This window comes from Polyodon spathula, chromosome 22 (genome assembly GCF_017654505.1).
Source record: "Polyodon spathula isolate WHYD16114869_AA chromosome 22, ASM1765450v1, whole genome shotgun sequence".
NCBI classification, from domain to species: Eukaryota; Metazoa; Chordata; class Actinopteri; order Acipenseriformes; family Polyodontidae; genus Polyodon; species Polyodon spathula.
The window spans coordinates 26,913,988-26,929,706 of NC_054555.1; the positions used below are offsets into that span (position 1 = coordinate 26,913,988).

The 15,719-nt window shown below is 42.0% G+C and overlaps 1 protein-coding gene across 2 annotated transcripts in view; it reads left to right on the top strand.

Annotated features, from left to right (window-relative positions):
• Positions 1–15,719, top strand: part of LOC121297314 (protein FAM222A-like) — a 47,087-nt gene that overhangs the window by 16,333 nt on the left and 15,035 nt on the right. For both annotated transcript variants that reach the window (XM_041223560.1, XM_041223559.1), the window contains exon 2: positions 9,109–9,253. In XM_041223560.1, coding sequence (XP_041079494.1) covers positions 9,157–9,253 — 97 coding nt within the window. In that variant the 5' untranslated portion in view covers positions 9,109–9,156. The remainder of the gene's footprint in view (positions 1–9,108; positions 9,254–15,719) is intronic.

A 15,719-nucleotide genomic window follows, 5' to 3' on the forward strand; every position in this document is an offset into this window, starting at 1 on the left:
AGACTTAAAGTGCCATTTTGATACATGAAGTTATTAACTGAGTTTTAATTGTGATGTGATGGTGATGCACCATTGTGTGTGCATCGTATATAAAGTGAATCCAGACTCTGAAGCCGTGACGTCTGTATAACTAGAGTACTAGTGAGTCTGAATGCAGGCCATCAAAGTCGCTTTAATTCAGTTTAAAGATACTTGGGAAATAAACGCTCAACAGCAGACTTAATTGCAATATTGATGGTAACATTCAAAATAAATTCATAATTTAAGAGTAGTTACTAGTATGCCAAGCACTTCAGAAGAGTTTTGGTACTCATTAAATCTCTGTCACTACTTGACAGCTCCTTGAAACAGCATTGCATTTCCCTGAAGTTTCAGATTGTACTTATTAGGGCACTTCTATAAAAATGCCCCTTTTATGTTCTAACCGTAAATCTCAGTTTGCATTATTAAAATTCAAAAGCCAAGGAGAGCAGGAATTAAAAGTTTAAGCCCCTTTGGTTTTTTTAAGCCCTGGTTACCTTCAGTGCACCCTGACTAATCCCTGGCCTGTGATGTGAACACTATCTCAAAAGTGAGAGAAGAATCACAACCTCATCCAGACAAGCCCCCCCATACCCCCCACCCGCAACGAAAAGGATCACATGGAGCAGAGGTGAAGAAAATGATCCTTCCTGCTCTTGCACGCTAATGTAATCTCTAACTGGATCTTCAAACAGAAAAAAGCACAGCTAGAATTGCTTTTTAGATTAACATTTAATTATTAACAGGACCCCAGTTGAAAGGCCTGGGGGTCGTGTATGTCTTAGAGAGAGAGAATTAAAGCCATTTCACTATGCATTAGGCAGGGTCAATGGAGACATTTCCGAGCGTGGAGAGAGAGTGAAACAGAGGGTTGAGAGTCGAAGGTCGTTTGCCAGTACAACAGCAGCATGCCATGTTTTATTATTGCCTTCGGCAAGGTGTTGGGAGAAAGGTTGCTTTTTTTTCCCCCATTATCTACTGTGCTGGAATTCATAGAATGCGGCTTCTTGCCATTTCTGATCAAAATATGCCAACTTCCATCTGCAGGTGTGAATTGCTGAGTCCCCCGTGCTACCTGGCTGTGTCTGTGTGAAGGACATGCAGGGTGAGGCCAAAGGGAAGACTGGGACAACAAACCCAAACAACACTCCTTGAAAGAGGCTGGGAAAAGACACCTAATACTGCAGATGAAAAGGGGTTAGACAACTCAAAAAGGACAAGGCACGCCTTTGTTCTCTAATCTAAGCCCTTGGTGCAATTCATTGAGAAGTCCCACTTTTCTGAAACTGAGTGGAAAGCCTTTGCGGTCCGACCGGCTGTGATTGTAATGGCAGTTGCAACAGGAGTATTTCTTTATTTCTGTAGTTTTTCAATGCACAAGTCGTTTTTCAGTTTTTTGTTTGTGTAATTGTGGATAGCGGATGTTTTGTTAAGGGGTGGCTTCCTGAATCCTGTCTCTGCTGTAAAGCACCTGTGGTCTGTTGGCTTTTCCAGTCTGTGGCACTGATGGGAGTTCTCAAGTTGTCTGTGAATTTGTAGCACTCTGTAGACCTAGTGTTGAGTGAGGTATTTGGGGAGAGGTTGATTTTAATTTTTTTTTTGTTTGTTTCTGAAGCAAGCAAAAAAAAAATAAAACTTGATTTGGAGACCTACAAGTTCGCTTTCAAGTTTGCACAGACTTGAGGCGCTGAAAGATTTTGAAAGGTGTTTAAAACATGCGCCTTTCTTTATTGCCCCATTTAACTGCACCCCGTGCGCTGCCAGCAATGTGACCCTGTTATCTTTTAATACAAGACACAGCCTGGGGAATTAACATTGCTCATAGATTCTAACCAATCAACACAAGGCTCTATAATTAGACACCTTTTCAGGCTAAAACTTTGGGGGAAAATTGGCCTGTCAAAGGGAGCCTTATCAAAATCCTTAGGAATGAAAAGATCAATGGCGGGATGCGGCGTGTTATCTCCTTGCAGAAACCTTCGCCGGGCCAGAGCTCCCAGATAAGAGGGCCTTATCAACCAGCCGTGTCGCAGAAAGTGCAAACGATTTTGTGTCATTATGGCTCGATGTGTTTTTACATTTAATTTTTTTTTCTTTATTAAAAGACACCAAGACCTTGCCTTGCAAGTATAAATAGAGACTAGAGATCTCTGATTGGGTCTGGGAAATGAGGTTAATGAAATGAATCATGGAAATTAGCAGTGAAAAAAAAAAAAAAAAAGTGAGTCGCCCATTGAAAGAGAACAGTGTGTACTGGAATGACTGGAGCGTATCAGGAGCCTGTGTGCTCAAGTGATCCAAGACAGCAAGAGAAGGGGAACTCCTAACTTCGTTACAGACACTGTGAAATCTTACCTCCAGACTCTTATGCACTGTTTTACAATGTCAAGACCCATATATATTATATGTTATATATCTATTAATATATATATCATATATATATATATATATTTATATCTATATATATCACCCTTCAAGCCTCTTGGGAAGTTCGGAGAAAGTTAAAGCTGAATTTTCTTAGGTTTAAAGTATAAAGCTCTGGCTCCAGTTGATTTTAAGTTCAGCATTTTTCTGATCTCAAAGATCAAACAGAAATATACAGAGTTAGTAATACTTGGAGATAGGATGGCCCTAATCCATGAAAGATTTTAAGTTATAAACAACTTTTTTAAATCAATTTGGCAGCTCACAAGTTTGAATGCATTTCTTTCCACTATTTTGCAGCCCTGTCGGTGTCTACTGTACATGAAGCTGTGTTGACAAATGCGAGCAACAGTACAATTTTTGCATCTTCCTTTTGTAAAAAAAAATAGATATATATATATAATTATATATATATATATATATATATATATATATATATATATATATATATATATTTATATATAAATTAACTGATATCGTACAATTTCTTTCATGGAAAATTCGTCTAAACGACTTTGTCAAAAACAGCGATGTCAGATTTAAAAAAAAAAAAAAAAAAAAAAAAAAAAAAAGTAGATTGCAGTGTTCCCTGGAGTGCCTGCTGGGAATATATGCCAGCGTGGTACATGAAGTGAGGACCTGTCTATACCAGACAGATTAGAAAGTCTCTAATGAGACAGAGAGATCCGGGATTCCATAACTGATGTTCCTTCAGTGTGGAAGAGGAAGCTGTTGAAGGGGAAGTGTGGGCTACTGTCTGGGCATCTGTCTATCTGAACAATCACAACAGTGTATAGCTCCAAACCTAGTTACACCTACTCAAGCATATTGAGATGTATTGCGCATGCAATGTGTGGCTAGTTAATACAGGACCTTATTTTCCTTTTTATTGCGTGCTTTTATCTAAAGCAGAAATCCGCTGTCTGCCTGCTGTTCTGGTAGATACAGTTTGCTTAATTGTGCATTATTGATTGCTGCACTGTATTTATCGCTTTCTCAACAGCTCTTGTTTTTCCTTTATCTGATACCAGTCACTTCTCTCCGCCTGGTGACTGATCGGTTTCTTTTGAAACGTCTGCAGCTTCTTGAATGCTTGTGACACAGTGCATGGTTAGTTGCCCACCTGCATGCGTTCTGTTACTTCCTGCAGAGTATGTGTTGGTGAGGGGACTTCCATTCCTTTCCCTGTGCTTGTGAAAGGGGATCTACTTACCTAGCAGGGAAGGGGGGATCCTGCTTAGCTTGCCCAGCGGGAGGCTCCATTAATCGGTGCGGCTGGTGAGAGGGCTGGGAGACGGGGCTCCTGTGGAGCAGTTTGTTCTTGTAGTGCACAGCAGGGGAAAAAAGAAAGGAGAAGCAGGAGAAGATTGAGCTAAATTGGATCAGGCTGATTGGAATTATTTGAACTACAGATGGATCTAACAAAGCTAATGTGGTGCAGTGAGCTGGACTTCAGCCAGGTGTTCTACACAACAGTTTTATAAAATCAAACAAGTCTAACAGTAATGATACAGAAGAGATAGGCTGTTGATAGGCTTGAGCAACACAGAAATGTGTCTTTTCGTATGTGTGTGTTTGGTGAACTTGGTACTGCATTTCTACTGTGTGTCATCTTTAAGCAGGTGGTAAGCTGGTTTCAACTGTTTTCGAAATACTTTAGCTGTTGTCTCTTACTGATTTCAACATGTCTTGCCTGACTTCGTTTTCTTTTAGAAGCACAGAGTTGATTCTTTGCCTGATGTGTGTAAATGTAAAAAGCAAGCGCCACGAGGACACAACAGACTATTGTTTGTTTTCGTGCCTTTATCCCCGTCAAAGCATATCTCCAGAAGATTATCTGTGTGACCCGTACTGAACAATTCGGTCACTCTTTACAATCCGAGACAGAGGCATTGCGATTTGTATAGCCCAAGGTTAGCTGCTTGTTTATGTTTTGCATTTCTCTTGTGGAATGCACACTGCTTATGAAATGAAGCCCCCTCCCCCTTGTACTTTTAATGAAGACAAAACAGTGGATTATTTACAGTAGTACCCCTCCACAGTCATTCACAGCAGGGCTGTGGAATGTCGCTTGTGCTATATATGGCTCATTGAGCTCCTCAATATTTAACTTTAGTGGTTAAGCATCCCATTTCAAGATGATGACATTTTTAAGAGGAATACAAGGATACTTGGTTGCCGTTGCTGGAAGGTACATTGAAAACGTTTAGCCCAGAAAGTCCTAATCTTGTCTCTTTTATTTTTAGTGACCCTAACCTGTTTGAGGTTACAGTTTGAAATGCTCCCATTCGCCAAAGCTCTTTTTGCTCCGATTTACTGATGTTTTGTGGGCTGTTTAAAACTGCGGCGCTATCACTATCGTTTGCACAGAACTTGGATCTGAAGGTAGGTGTTTGTAGATTAATATATTTTTTAGTTGCTTTGCCAAAAATGCTTGGTGTTTACAGGACAGCTGTCATCGTATGGAACATGGCTTGAACCAGCGGATCAGTTTTTTCTCATAAAGCAATCTGGCATGCTCATAAACCTGTATTGCACTGCAGAGAGCAGTAAATATTGCTCAAGAAAAAAAAAGCCACAATATCAGGGAAGCAGAGCAATGTGGACGGACTGTATTTTTTAAAATTATTATTATTATTGATTTCACGAGTTGGAATGACGATAACGTACCTCACTGAGTTGTCTAATTTTAACAGCAAGTTCCCGCAGGAGGAAAGTTTAGCTGCGTGCGCGAAGCTAGAATAAAAAATAGAAACGTCAATGCCAGCGGTCTTAGTTGTGAGAGTTATTGGTTTGTTCTCGCTGGTTTTGCAGCATTGAAAGCTTTCTTTCTCCCATTGTAATGCTGCTATAAAGGGACGAGTGATGAATGCAGTTCTGAGCAAATAATTTAGCAAGAAGTGGCGGGAGCTGCTTCTGTGGTGGGGGTGAGAGGATCGATAGATGGTAATGCCTATGGAGAGATTCAACATGCATTGCAGCCCACGGTTTTGTCCTTGTTGGCAAACGCTAGCATTCTTTTTGCAAAGCTGATGATCCGTTATGTTTTCTTCCCTTGATAAGATTTCCTTTACACTCTTTTTGATCACTTCTAAAGAATAGGAAACCCCATGCACAGAATTGCCTTCTATCAAACTGCATTTTAAGCGGGTTCTGCAGTTTGAGAGAGGTTGCACATCCAAGCTCTCATGAGTTTTTGTACTCGCACATCCCTGCGCATTATATGCCCCAGATAGGGGACAGTTTGCTGTGACGGGGGGCTGGCAGTCTCGGCTCCTAATGGGGTCTTTCAAATGCCCTGCATTCATCTGTCAGCTGGGGGGGGCGGGATTAGCAGGGACAGACAGTGTCTTGTTAAAGGGACACAGAATTGGAAGTTTTGAGCAGGCTGATTGGATTAACTTGCCTAGACTTATAAAGAGCAGGCACGGCGGCTGGTTAAAGGGCAGGCTAGTGTGTTCTGAAGCAGTCAGCAGGTTCCCATTCAATTAAGGACAGACTGCCCCTGTTTGAAATCTGGCACTCAGTGTCTCAGTAATAGGGACCATAGCATAAATATTTTGTGCATTTACATGAATTTTTTTTTATACAGAACTGCTACTGTGCACTGTGCCACTAAGTGGACAAATACAGTAGCGGTTCTGTAATTTTTTTTTCATTGCACGCAGCGCCATCAGGTGGCTTACTATTGTAAATGCACAAATTTATCTTAAAGGGAAACCCACAACTAGATATCTTTTTTACCTCCTAATACACAAATATATATGAATCACCAAAACAAATTCACAAGCAAAAGACAGTAGCAAGGTGGAAATGATAATTTGAGAGACGCGCTGTATAGAAGGCTAGATACAATATAGGTGGATAGATTAGACGGATGGCTGGACACGCAGAGATATCTGTCCCCGGTGATCTTTTACTGCTCCACCAAAGCTTCCTTTCAATCTCACCCCCGGCTGCTCCCATCTTAAGGTGTTGATTTAGAGCCGCTCTGAGTTTGATCTCTGACTCTGGAGTTCAGAGGTGAGCAGAGTTTCATTGTAATTCCTTTTGTTTGGCTGGTGGGTGGGAATGCTCTTCCATACGACTCTGTGTCAGGTGTCCTGTTTCTCCCGTGCTGTGATGTGTTGGGAGCTGGTATCCCGTATGCCACCGGTGAGAATTTGGGTCTTTAATCTCAAACACGGCAAAACATTTGATCTTGCTATTCAAACATTCAATCAAAAGCTGTTCATCTTCGGAAATAACAAACTACTTTTAGCACTAATGAAAAAAAAGAAAGAAAGAAATATATATACACACGGTATAAATCAAAACATCAGTACAGAAATAGCAAGAGGATATTGTACAGGCTTTTTGAGAAGATTTCAATATATAATATTGAACATCTGTGTTTTTCTTTTTGGTCTGTATTTTTAATCACAAACTCTGCTTACTGTAGATGTCCATCAAAAAAACAACTGAAAATATCCAGATAATTTAATTAAAAAGCCAAAGCTTTTCGATTTGCAGCTCCGAAGAAGGTGCTGGGGAATGCAGCCCCAAGTAAAGACGAGAGTGTGTGGAAAGGAGAAGAGAAAAGTGACAAACATTACACTCTGAAATGCGAATCTTTTTTTCCTTTTATTCTCTTAAAAGCAGTAATAGAAGAAAATTGGTTTTGAAACTTGAAAAAAAAAAAAAGTTCCATTCAGAGAGGATAATGCCTTTTCAGAATACATTTGCTGAAGAGAAGATGGAGAGTAACACAATTTTCTTTCATTTACAGAGTCGGGTAGACTGACAAGCGAGAGGAGGGGGGCTGGGTTTTCTTGTAAAAACTGCTCTTTTAACAGGATGCTTGTTTTGAAATTAGTATCCTCAGAAAGAGGCTTTTAAGGAGAGAATGGTCTAACTAAAAGCCTAATTAGATGAAAATGCCGATAGACATGCGGTATCTTCTTCTGTCTCTTTTTTTAATCTCCTGAATAAACCCCTCTCATGGCATCTGACTGGAATGCAATCTGTTCTCTCCCCTCTTCTCGTTTAGAGGTGCAGCTCATAAAGTTGTTCCAGCCAGCACTGCTTGTTTCATATTGCACTGCTTCTGCGTCTAAGGGCTTCAATGCAGATGTCCCTGTGACTGATGCATGAAAATCAGGGTTGAAGAGGTTTCTCGTGGATGTTGTGGATTTGCCAGTGTCTTTTGGGTGGGGTGTTTGTTTAGATAGTTTGGCATAGACACACTAGTGGAGAGTGGGTGGCAGCAGTGCTCCGCATTAGTCGTTCAGCTCTTAATTCTTCTAATTGACCTCTTTCAGAATAAAAAGCTCTGAAGGAAAGTGAAATAATGAATCGGGGAGATTATTAGTCCCTTTTAAAAATAAATAAATAAATAAAAAGAAACAATAATAATTTAAAAAGGCAATTGCTTGCACACAGAAAGGAAGTGAAAAATAAACTTGAATTGATGCAGTGTACATCACTGCTCTAGACAGTAGCGCTGACAGCCAGAATGAAATATTTGGTTTTGTTCTTTTGTTAGAGACTAGGTAGCGTGGCATGTCTGGAAATTTAAATGTTTGATGGTGACGGGAAGTGACAGAGGAGCTGCGAGACAAACACACACAGAAGAGATGCAGGCAACGAAAGCTGTTTATTTTTTTAATGTTCGCTAATGTGAACGGTTGTCTGGACCGGCTCTCCAAATAACATAGCCTTGCTGTTGCCTGCGCTGTCCTGCACACTCACTCAGTTTCGGCTCCAGTGGATTTTATTTGTATTGTTAATTTCAGCTAGTAGTGTTGATTTGAATCGAATCAGACAGTAGCATCTTCCAACACTTTGTATTTAACTGAAGCATTTTCAGTGAGGTTAATTATCTGTAATAAAATATTGTCATCTTCCATTTTGCAACTGGTTAAAGGAGGCGGGGGTGAGGAACCCTACACTTGCTATTGATTGGCTTAAGACAGCCACTGAAGAGAAATCTATAGAAGCTATCCTTAGCTTTCTAATACCTTGGCTGTTGGAAAATGTTTGCTGTTTTAATCTGCAATTTTATATCCATGAAGAATACAACAAAGTTAGGCCAGTAGACTGGCATTTAGCAAATTCAGCTCTCTGCATCATAATTCCAAATGCATCCCAACCTGGAGACGCTAGTGCAGCAACAGGAACACAGCTGCTTCAGCAAATTTGCTTTGTTTGCTCTTTAATTGCTGTCTCCTGATTTTTATTTATTTTTTGTAATTTTTTTAGTGTGTGTCTGTGAATTCCTCAGCCCGCGGTTTCCTTGCCCTTGTTGCAGCGCCCTGGCTGAGAGGAGATTTATGGCTTGATGGGAGATTGATTAGAGCCATCAATGGCCCTGCTGTACGCTTGGCACTATGCTCAGTGAGGTTCCAGTGTGATTTCCAAATGACATATGCCAACAGCCGGCACCAAGATAGTGGGACGTTGAGATCCGGCCAGCACTGAAAGGGTTAAGTGACCCTGCAGCCTTTTTTTTCAGCCCATTCCTGCTTTCCACCTTTTGGTACAGTTTTGTTTCTCCTAAAGCTGTTCTTTCTGGTGAGAGCGGATTACAGAAAGCGATGTGTTTCTAGCCTGTGCTTCTCTGCCCATGTGTTTGTGATGGATACCGCTTTCATGCTGTTTTTTCCCCCCTGTCTGTTTCCACAGATTCCTGTGTGGTGGCGCTCCCCTTGGTAGTCGACCCCACGCTCCACCATGTTGGCCTGTCTGCAGAGAAGGCAGAACCCCCAGCCTCAGCACCTGGCCTGCCCCAGCAAGACCCTGGAGACACCCCCCCCCACCAGCCACAAATGTGAGTCAGGGAGTGGGAGGAGGGGCTGTTGCAATATCTGAAATGCGGTTCATGAGAAAGGCAGTTGTGGGTGGTGATGAGGGGCTGGCTACTTTATGAGAAATTATTATCATAGTGTCTTTGTTTTGTTTCTGCTTTTGGTCAAGGGGCGCTTCCCTGCTCATCCCCACATTTGTAAATTTGGCAATTGTAAAATATATGAAGTTGCTTTTACAGTAGATACACTTTGCGTTTTCCTGCGAGGATTGCAGCGTTGTGCTAATCTTATAAACCGTCCCGGTTTCAGATCTGCCTACTCATTTTCAAGGCCTGTTGGAGTCTGGCCTGGGGGAGCACATTTGGTGTATAAATATATATATTTTTGTGAACGTGACACTTCAGAAACCAACCCTTCTTCAGCATCAATACTATTAAATGAGACCTGACGGCAGGCTTCCGGGACCCCAGCAGCACTCCTCAGCTCTCCAATAACGTTCCAGCTAATCACTCCTTCAGCTCGAGCCCTCCACGGCCCGCTTGCTCATTGGGAAGAACTAGGACAAGGTTAGCCTTGTCTGTACAGCTTTTATCTGCATTACATTTACATTTAAGTGAAATGGAATTTGCTGTGCGGAGGGCAGTGTTGGTGCAGCCAGCAAGCTTTATTAATGAGGTTTCAGAATCGTTTAAACGGGGACCCCAGAGGACTGATGGGGTGAAACCCATTGCAGATCGAGTGCTGCTCTTATTTACTGCTTTATTTCGTGTTGTTTAGAACAGGGTTAGGCTTTTTTTTGCTGGAGCTTTAAGACCTTCTCAACCCACGCTAGGCTGGAAAAGAAGATAATGAATATGGTTCTGCTGTAGGCTCTAATGGGGAGACCCACAAACCCAGTTCAGACATGTTCTCATGTGACAGTTTCAGCATATAATCATTGATATACCGAGTAATAACTAACCTCCTTTAAGAACACTGTTGCCATATGGCTATAAAAATACAGTATTGATTTTACAAACATTTTTTTTTTAAAGCTTTGGAGGTGAAGGGGGTTTGTAGCCCAGAATAGTAACGGGGTATTGGAATGCATCTCCTTTTTAAGAAGGCACCCTGGAGTATGATGTCATCCAGTCTGTAGTGGGGCAAGTGCCCCATCGTATACAACCTACTATACCATCTTCATATGCAATAACAATGCTGGCGTGCTGAGCCTGGCTCAGCTTCTGAGATTTGTGATGTGGTGATCAGCCATGGATACAAAATAAAGAGTACAGGAGAAGAGACATGGTTGTATTTATGCTTGCTGCGCTTTGCTCAAAAGCAAGAGGAGAATAAATAAAATAACCCTGCATGGAGAGCTGTATAGCTGTATACATCCGCTGGAAGCATTGAAATCAGCTCGCCAGACAATCAATTTCCAAGCGCTGAGCCTTGCGAACGAGCCGAGGGAGGCAGAGGGACGTTTCCATTATCACAGTCGTCTCGCAGTCTCGACAGGCAGAGAGAGAGAGAGAGACTGCCGTTTTAAAAAGCCATTGACCGAGTGCCCTGGTAAATATCATATCGGATTAGCTTCAGGGGCGGCCTTTTGATTTCAGCTCGACTTGAATTAAAAGGAATGCCGAGCATTACTTAAATTATAAATCATAGCGCTGCTTTCAGCTTCTCCAAATCCCCTGTCTACGGCTGCACTCCCTGTCTTTTTAAATTAAAATTACTGCCACCAACCCCCTTTTGTTTCCGGATGTCGGCTACTGTTGTGGATGTAATAAATAAATAAATAAATAAGCTCTCCTTTTTGTAGCCGTGTGTGCAGTGGATGTCTTTTCCGCTTTACCACGGTACTGTTTTTTCTCCCCAGCCCCAACCAATGTGGCGTGGAAGAGTTTTGTAGTCTGTTTGTATTAATCCACCTTCGTCTGCCCTGATTGGGGCTCGTTAGTGAAGTATTGACCCAGGCTGAGGGAGTGACAGGAGAAGATCTTCACCGGCCCCTGTCTGAATCAAGGACAGAGCCCTGCTTGCTTCCAATGACACCCCTCTGTAAAAGCACAGCTGTTTAGCAGTGAACTGCACTTGCTGTTCTGGTTGTCAGCTGTGTCCATCATCAGGGCCAGTTTGCAAACCGTGTTGGACAGGAATCAGGATCTTGTGCCTGCAGCCGAGGTCAACTGACTTGACTGCTGTTAACTGCCTGCTGGTGGTTTTGTTTTTCTTTTTTAATTCAGCTCTAAGCAAAGTAAAGAAAATGACTTGTCTGTAGGAAGGTGAATATCCCTTGTGTCAGGGATCTAGTGTGACATGTGATGCATATGTATAGATGTGTGTTTGCTGCGTGTTTTGATTGCGCCTTTTGAACTGCTTAACCAGTTATGTAGAAACTTGGTTTGGGCATTCATAATCTATGCATGATTCCAGGCTATTGAAGGCTATGTTCTATTCCAGATTCGAACATTTTTGTATGTTACTCCAGTCCCTCCACATACTGTGAAAGTGTGATCAACATGTCTCCTGACAAGCCAGTTCTACTGTTGTTTGGTACCAGCGGTAACTTGGCTTAGCCGAGTAGAACGAGGGGAACGAGTCAGTTGCTGCCCTGCCCTGTTGATGGCTTGCTCTCTTAATTGGAAGTGAGGCTGGCTCTGAAATCGGTACATATGGGACAGTGATATCACCCCACTGCTGCACTGTGAAGCCTGGGGAACGGTGCATCCCCTTGCTGGGTAAACGTGGGTGAGCTTAAAGCATGCTGCATGCCATGTGGTTTAAAAAGTAAGTTTTTTACTTGGGTGATATTGGTACCTTTTATATGCCCAGAATGTATTTGCTTGTGTTTTCTGTAATACAATGGCGATTTAAATGTTTTAGGGGTGGATTGGAGAGGGGCAAGGCCATCTCATTTTTAAAATGTGTAACCATCGATTACCTTAAAGTGTAAGGCATTTCAAAGGGAGTGTGTGTCCTTTCGAGAATTTAAATCAACTGGATTGTCAACCATGCATGCTTGCTGATTTTGCAGAGGGTGGATCCAGCATCAATGTAGGCATCTATTTCAGCATGAAAGGCCACTGGATGCTCTTGGCTCGGGCAGTGTGATGGCAGTGCACTTTTTCCAGCTCGGGAACATTTGGGCCTCCCTGTCTGCATGTTACTCACGCCATGCCTCCCAATATGTTTGGCAGAGGGGTGTCAGGCTGTTGTATTGTATTTTTGTAGAGGATGGGAAGCTGGTGTCGCTATTTATTCCCAATTCCCTTCCTCGCTCCGGCCCGGGGACAAGGACTCTCTTGTAAACATGCTTAGCTCAAAGAACATAGGCTTTGATAAACATCTTGAAATTAAAAATACAATACTGATTTCTGTTGTTGGTAAAGTAATATGCCCACAAGGATATCACAAGCTGCTTTTATGTCTTTTTTTGTCTTTTTTTAAATTTTTATCCTTTTGATCCTCTCGCTGTGATTCTTTCGGGGAGTATTGCAGCTCAGAATATGTTTCAAGAGTTTGAATCGAAGTCAATCAGACTCATTGTGTCTCTGGGGGGGGTGGAAGCACTGGGTCTTCTGGAAGTATGGAAGGTTTCTTCGCTGTGGAGAATGCAGCCCACATGAAAGGGTTTGGTGTTTGCGATGTGCTGGGCACGTGGTTTGGGGATCGTTGAAGCTCTTGGGTTTCAATCGAAAGGCTTTCATTATCACAATGAGAAAACCCTGCGCCTTCACCCATCTCGTATCTGTTTTCCGTTGCTGCAGAGCCAGACACTAGCAGTCCTTATCTCCCAGCCAGGGACAGTGCACTGATACAAAGCAGGGTGTTCTTCTGTGTGTTTAGGCTTGACAGCTCTTGCTTTGTTTTTTTTGAGTACACAATGATTCAAAGAGCATAAAGACGTGTTTCATGCATTTTTTATAAAATAATTTTTGAATGCTTTTTTGTGAATGCTAGTAGTTCCTAACAATGGAGACCAAGACCAGCAGTGTATACACCGAGGTGGTAGAGCCTGGGCAGTGGTAACACTGTTTTTTATAATGTGTGGTTTCGTAAGCCTATTATCTATGCAGAACAACGGGGAAAGGCTGGTGTACAGCAGAAGATATACAGAGAGAAAGCGAGAGCGCGCTCGCAATGAAATGTTTATATCATTGCTCCACAGGGATCCCTAACATAAATTAGCTAGTCTGGGAGTCAATCTCGGCCGGGGAGCGGCAGGGTAATGGATTGGGGACGAGACCCACAGGTGCTGGTTAGGGGGCCTGGGAGAATGCTTAAAGTGAGCTGGCTGGCTTTACTAGCGTCCTGTTCGAGACGGACGGGAATAATCTCCTTTTGATTTGCAATCGTTAAAACTGATACACATAAATCCCTAGATAGCTTGTATTTTAAAACCAGATGTTCTCCGACCATAAAGAGACCCTCTAGGTTGTACTTTTACTGTTTAAAGGAGTGATTTTTAAAATGGATTCTCTTACTTCTCTGCAAACATTTCAGCACTGAAGATAAACTGCTGCATCCTGATCCATTTGTTGTGCTGTAGGTCACATGGACAGATACCCGATCGGCAGTTGGAGGGAACCTATAAAGTGTTCAGTGTGATCTGTTTTATTTAACTGCAGTGCTGTGCAATATCCTGTATTGCATACTGTCTTCAGACACTCTTATGAATAAGTCTGCTTATCATTAGATTTCCTTTTCTTCAGTAACATTCTCTATAACTTTATTCTTAAAAACCTTTCCACGTTTGCGCTACACTGTACCGTCCACCCTGGACATTGTTTCTTTTTCTTTGTGCAAGAAAGAAAGCAATCCATGAATTTTCATAACCCAGTCTGCAATGAATGCAGGGTGAAAGTTGGCATCAGATTACAGGAAAACGTTGGCTGCAATGTGAGAATTAATTTATTGAGATATTTATACTTCTAATTAAAGTGTGACGCAGGGGGTCACTCTGCCCTTTCTCAAATGAAGTTGCAAACAAAGCTTTTTGAATTTAATAACTGTAATGTACCTGTAAATTTTAACAGCAAATGTTCAATTCTGTCTGGCCAGAGGTCTGGGGTAAACTAAACAAAAGGTGTGTTAATTAAGTGTGTTGTGTAAAGCAAGTGATTGTGTGTTCAGTCAGTTAACTGGGGTGTGGGAAGCAGCGTTTCCATGGAAACCCCCTTTCTCCATATTCCACAGCAAACGCTGCTCTGTGCAGCCCCTCCCAGTCAGGTTCTCATTCTCTCTGGCTGGCAGGTATGCAGGGGAGCGATAGACCTTTGCCGTTCCACGTCTGGAAGTGTTTTTTATAATTTGAACTGTGCTGCGGTTACAGCACAGTCTCAAAGCAAGGACAATAATACTGCAGTGTTGCATAAACAAGGTCTCTGGTTAGGTACAGACTGCCCTTTTTGTTTTTATAGATTGTATGTTTGTACTTCAGTATGAACCTTGTTTGGTGTCATTCTTGCCAGTATAGATATCACAGGAGAATAGAATGAAAATCCCCCCCCCCACGCTGCTATAAAACATTGAAGCAATTTGCAGTTCACTGGCGGCCAATGGGGAGCTGTCTCTCTCTGAAATGTACTGTTTTCTATGCAGTATTAAATATTAATTGGAAATCAGTGGAGGACATGTCTCCTAAATGATAGAACAGAAGGGCTCAGATCGCCTTGGGCGGCCTGCAGGCTCCTTTCTTCTCACATTTACCTGCAGCCCTGCGCACGGCCGCTTCCTATGTACTGACAGGCCCAGAGAGACGTGTGCGCTCGCTCTCTCTCTCTCTCTATCTTTTAATCTTACATGTTTTATAGTCTTTCATTTACCGAAGGTACAGAATTCACTTTTCTTTCTTGCAGATCTTTATAATACAGCAGTTTTGTTCGGGCTTAATCTGTTGTTTGTTGTCCTTGTCATTTTAAAACCCCAGTGTTCCCAGGGCAGATAGTTTGACCTGTTTTATACTCGTTCTTCATGCATAATAATAATAATAATAATAATAATAATAATAATAATGTTATTATTGTTATTATCTTGAACAAGAGCAAGAAGTTACAAAGTTTGAGTACAATTTGAAACCCTGTAATTCTTATTGAGCAGCGTGTGCTGTACCCTCTGCTTTGGCTGACCTTTGTTAAATCAAAGAAAATCATAAACCAGTTTTGCTGAGGATGGAAAAGTGCTAGCTGTGATTTAGAAGCTCTTTAAAGTGATTGTAAATGTGTAAAATAGCCGTGCTTTCATACTGAAGTTTTAATTAGGGCCCTGAAGTTTCAGAAGCCTTTTTAATACAGCGTGTTCTTGTGCTGGTCGAGCACTGGGTACAGCATGTGTCTGTGCTGTCGCTTCTCTGAGGTACCCGTGTGTGTTAAATTCTCGTTGTTCTGCAGGGGGAGTTTAGCAGCCCTGCAATTCTGCTGGAGGGTTTTCATCATCCTGTTTTGCACAGTTTTATGTTTTTAATGACAGGACGGCTCTTCCCCTGGGTGTTTTGTGCTTTGCTTT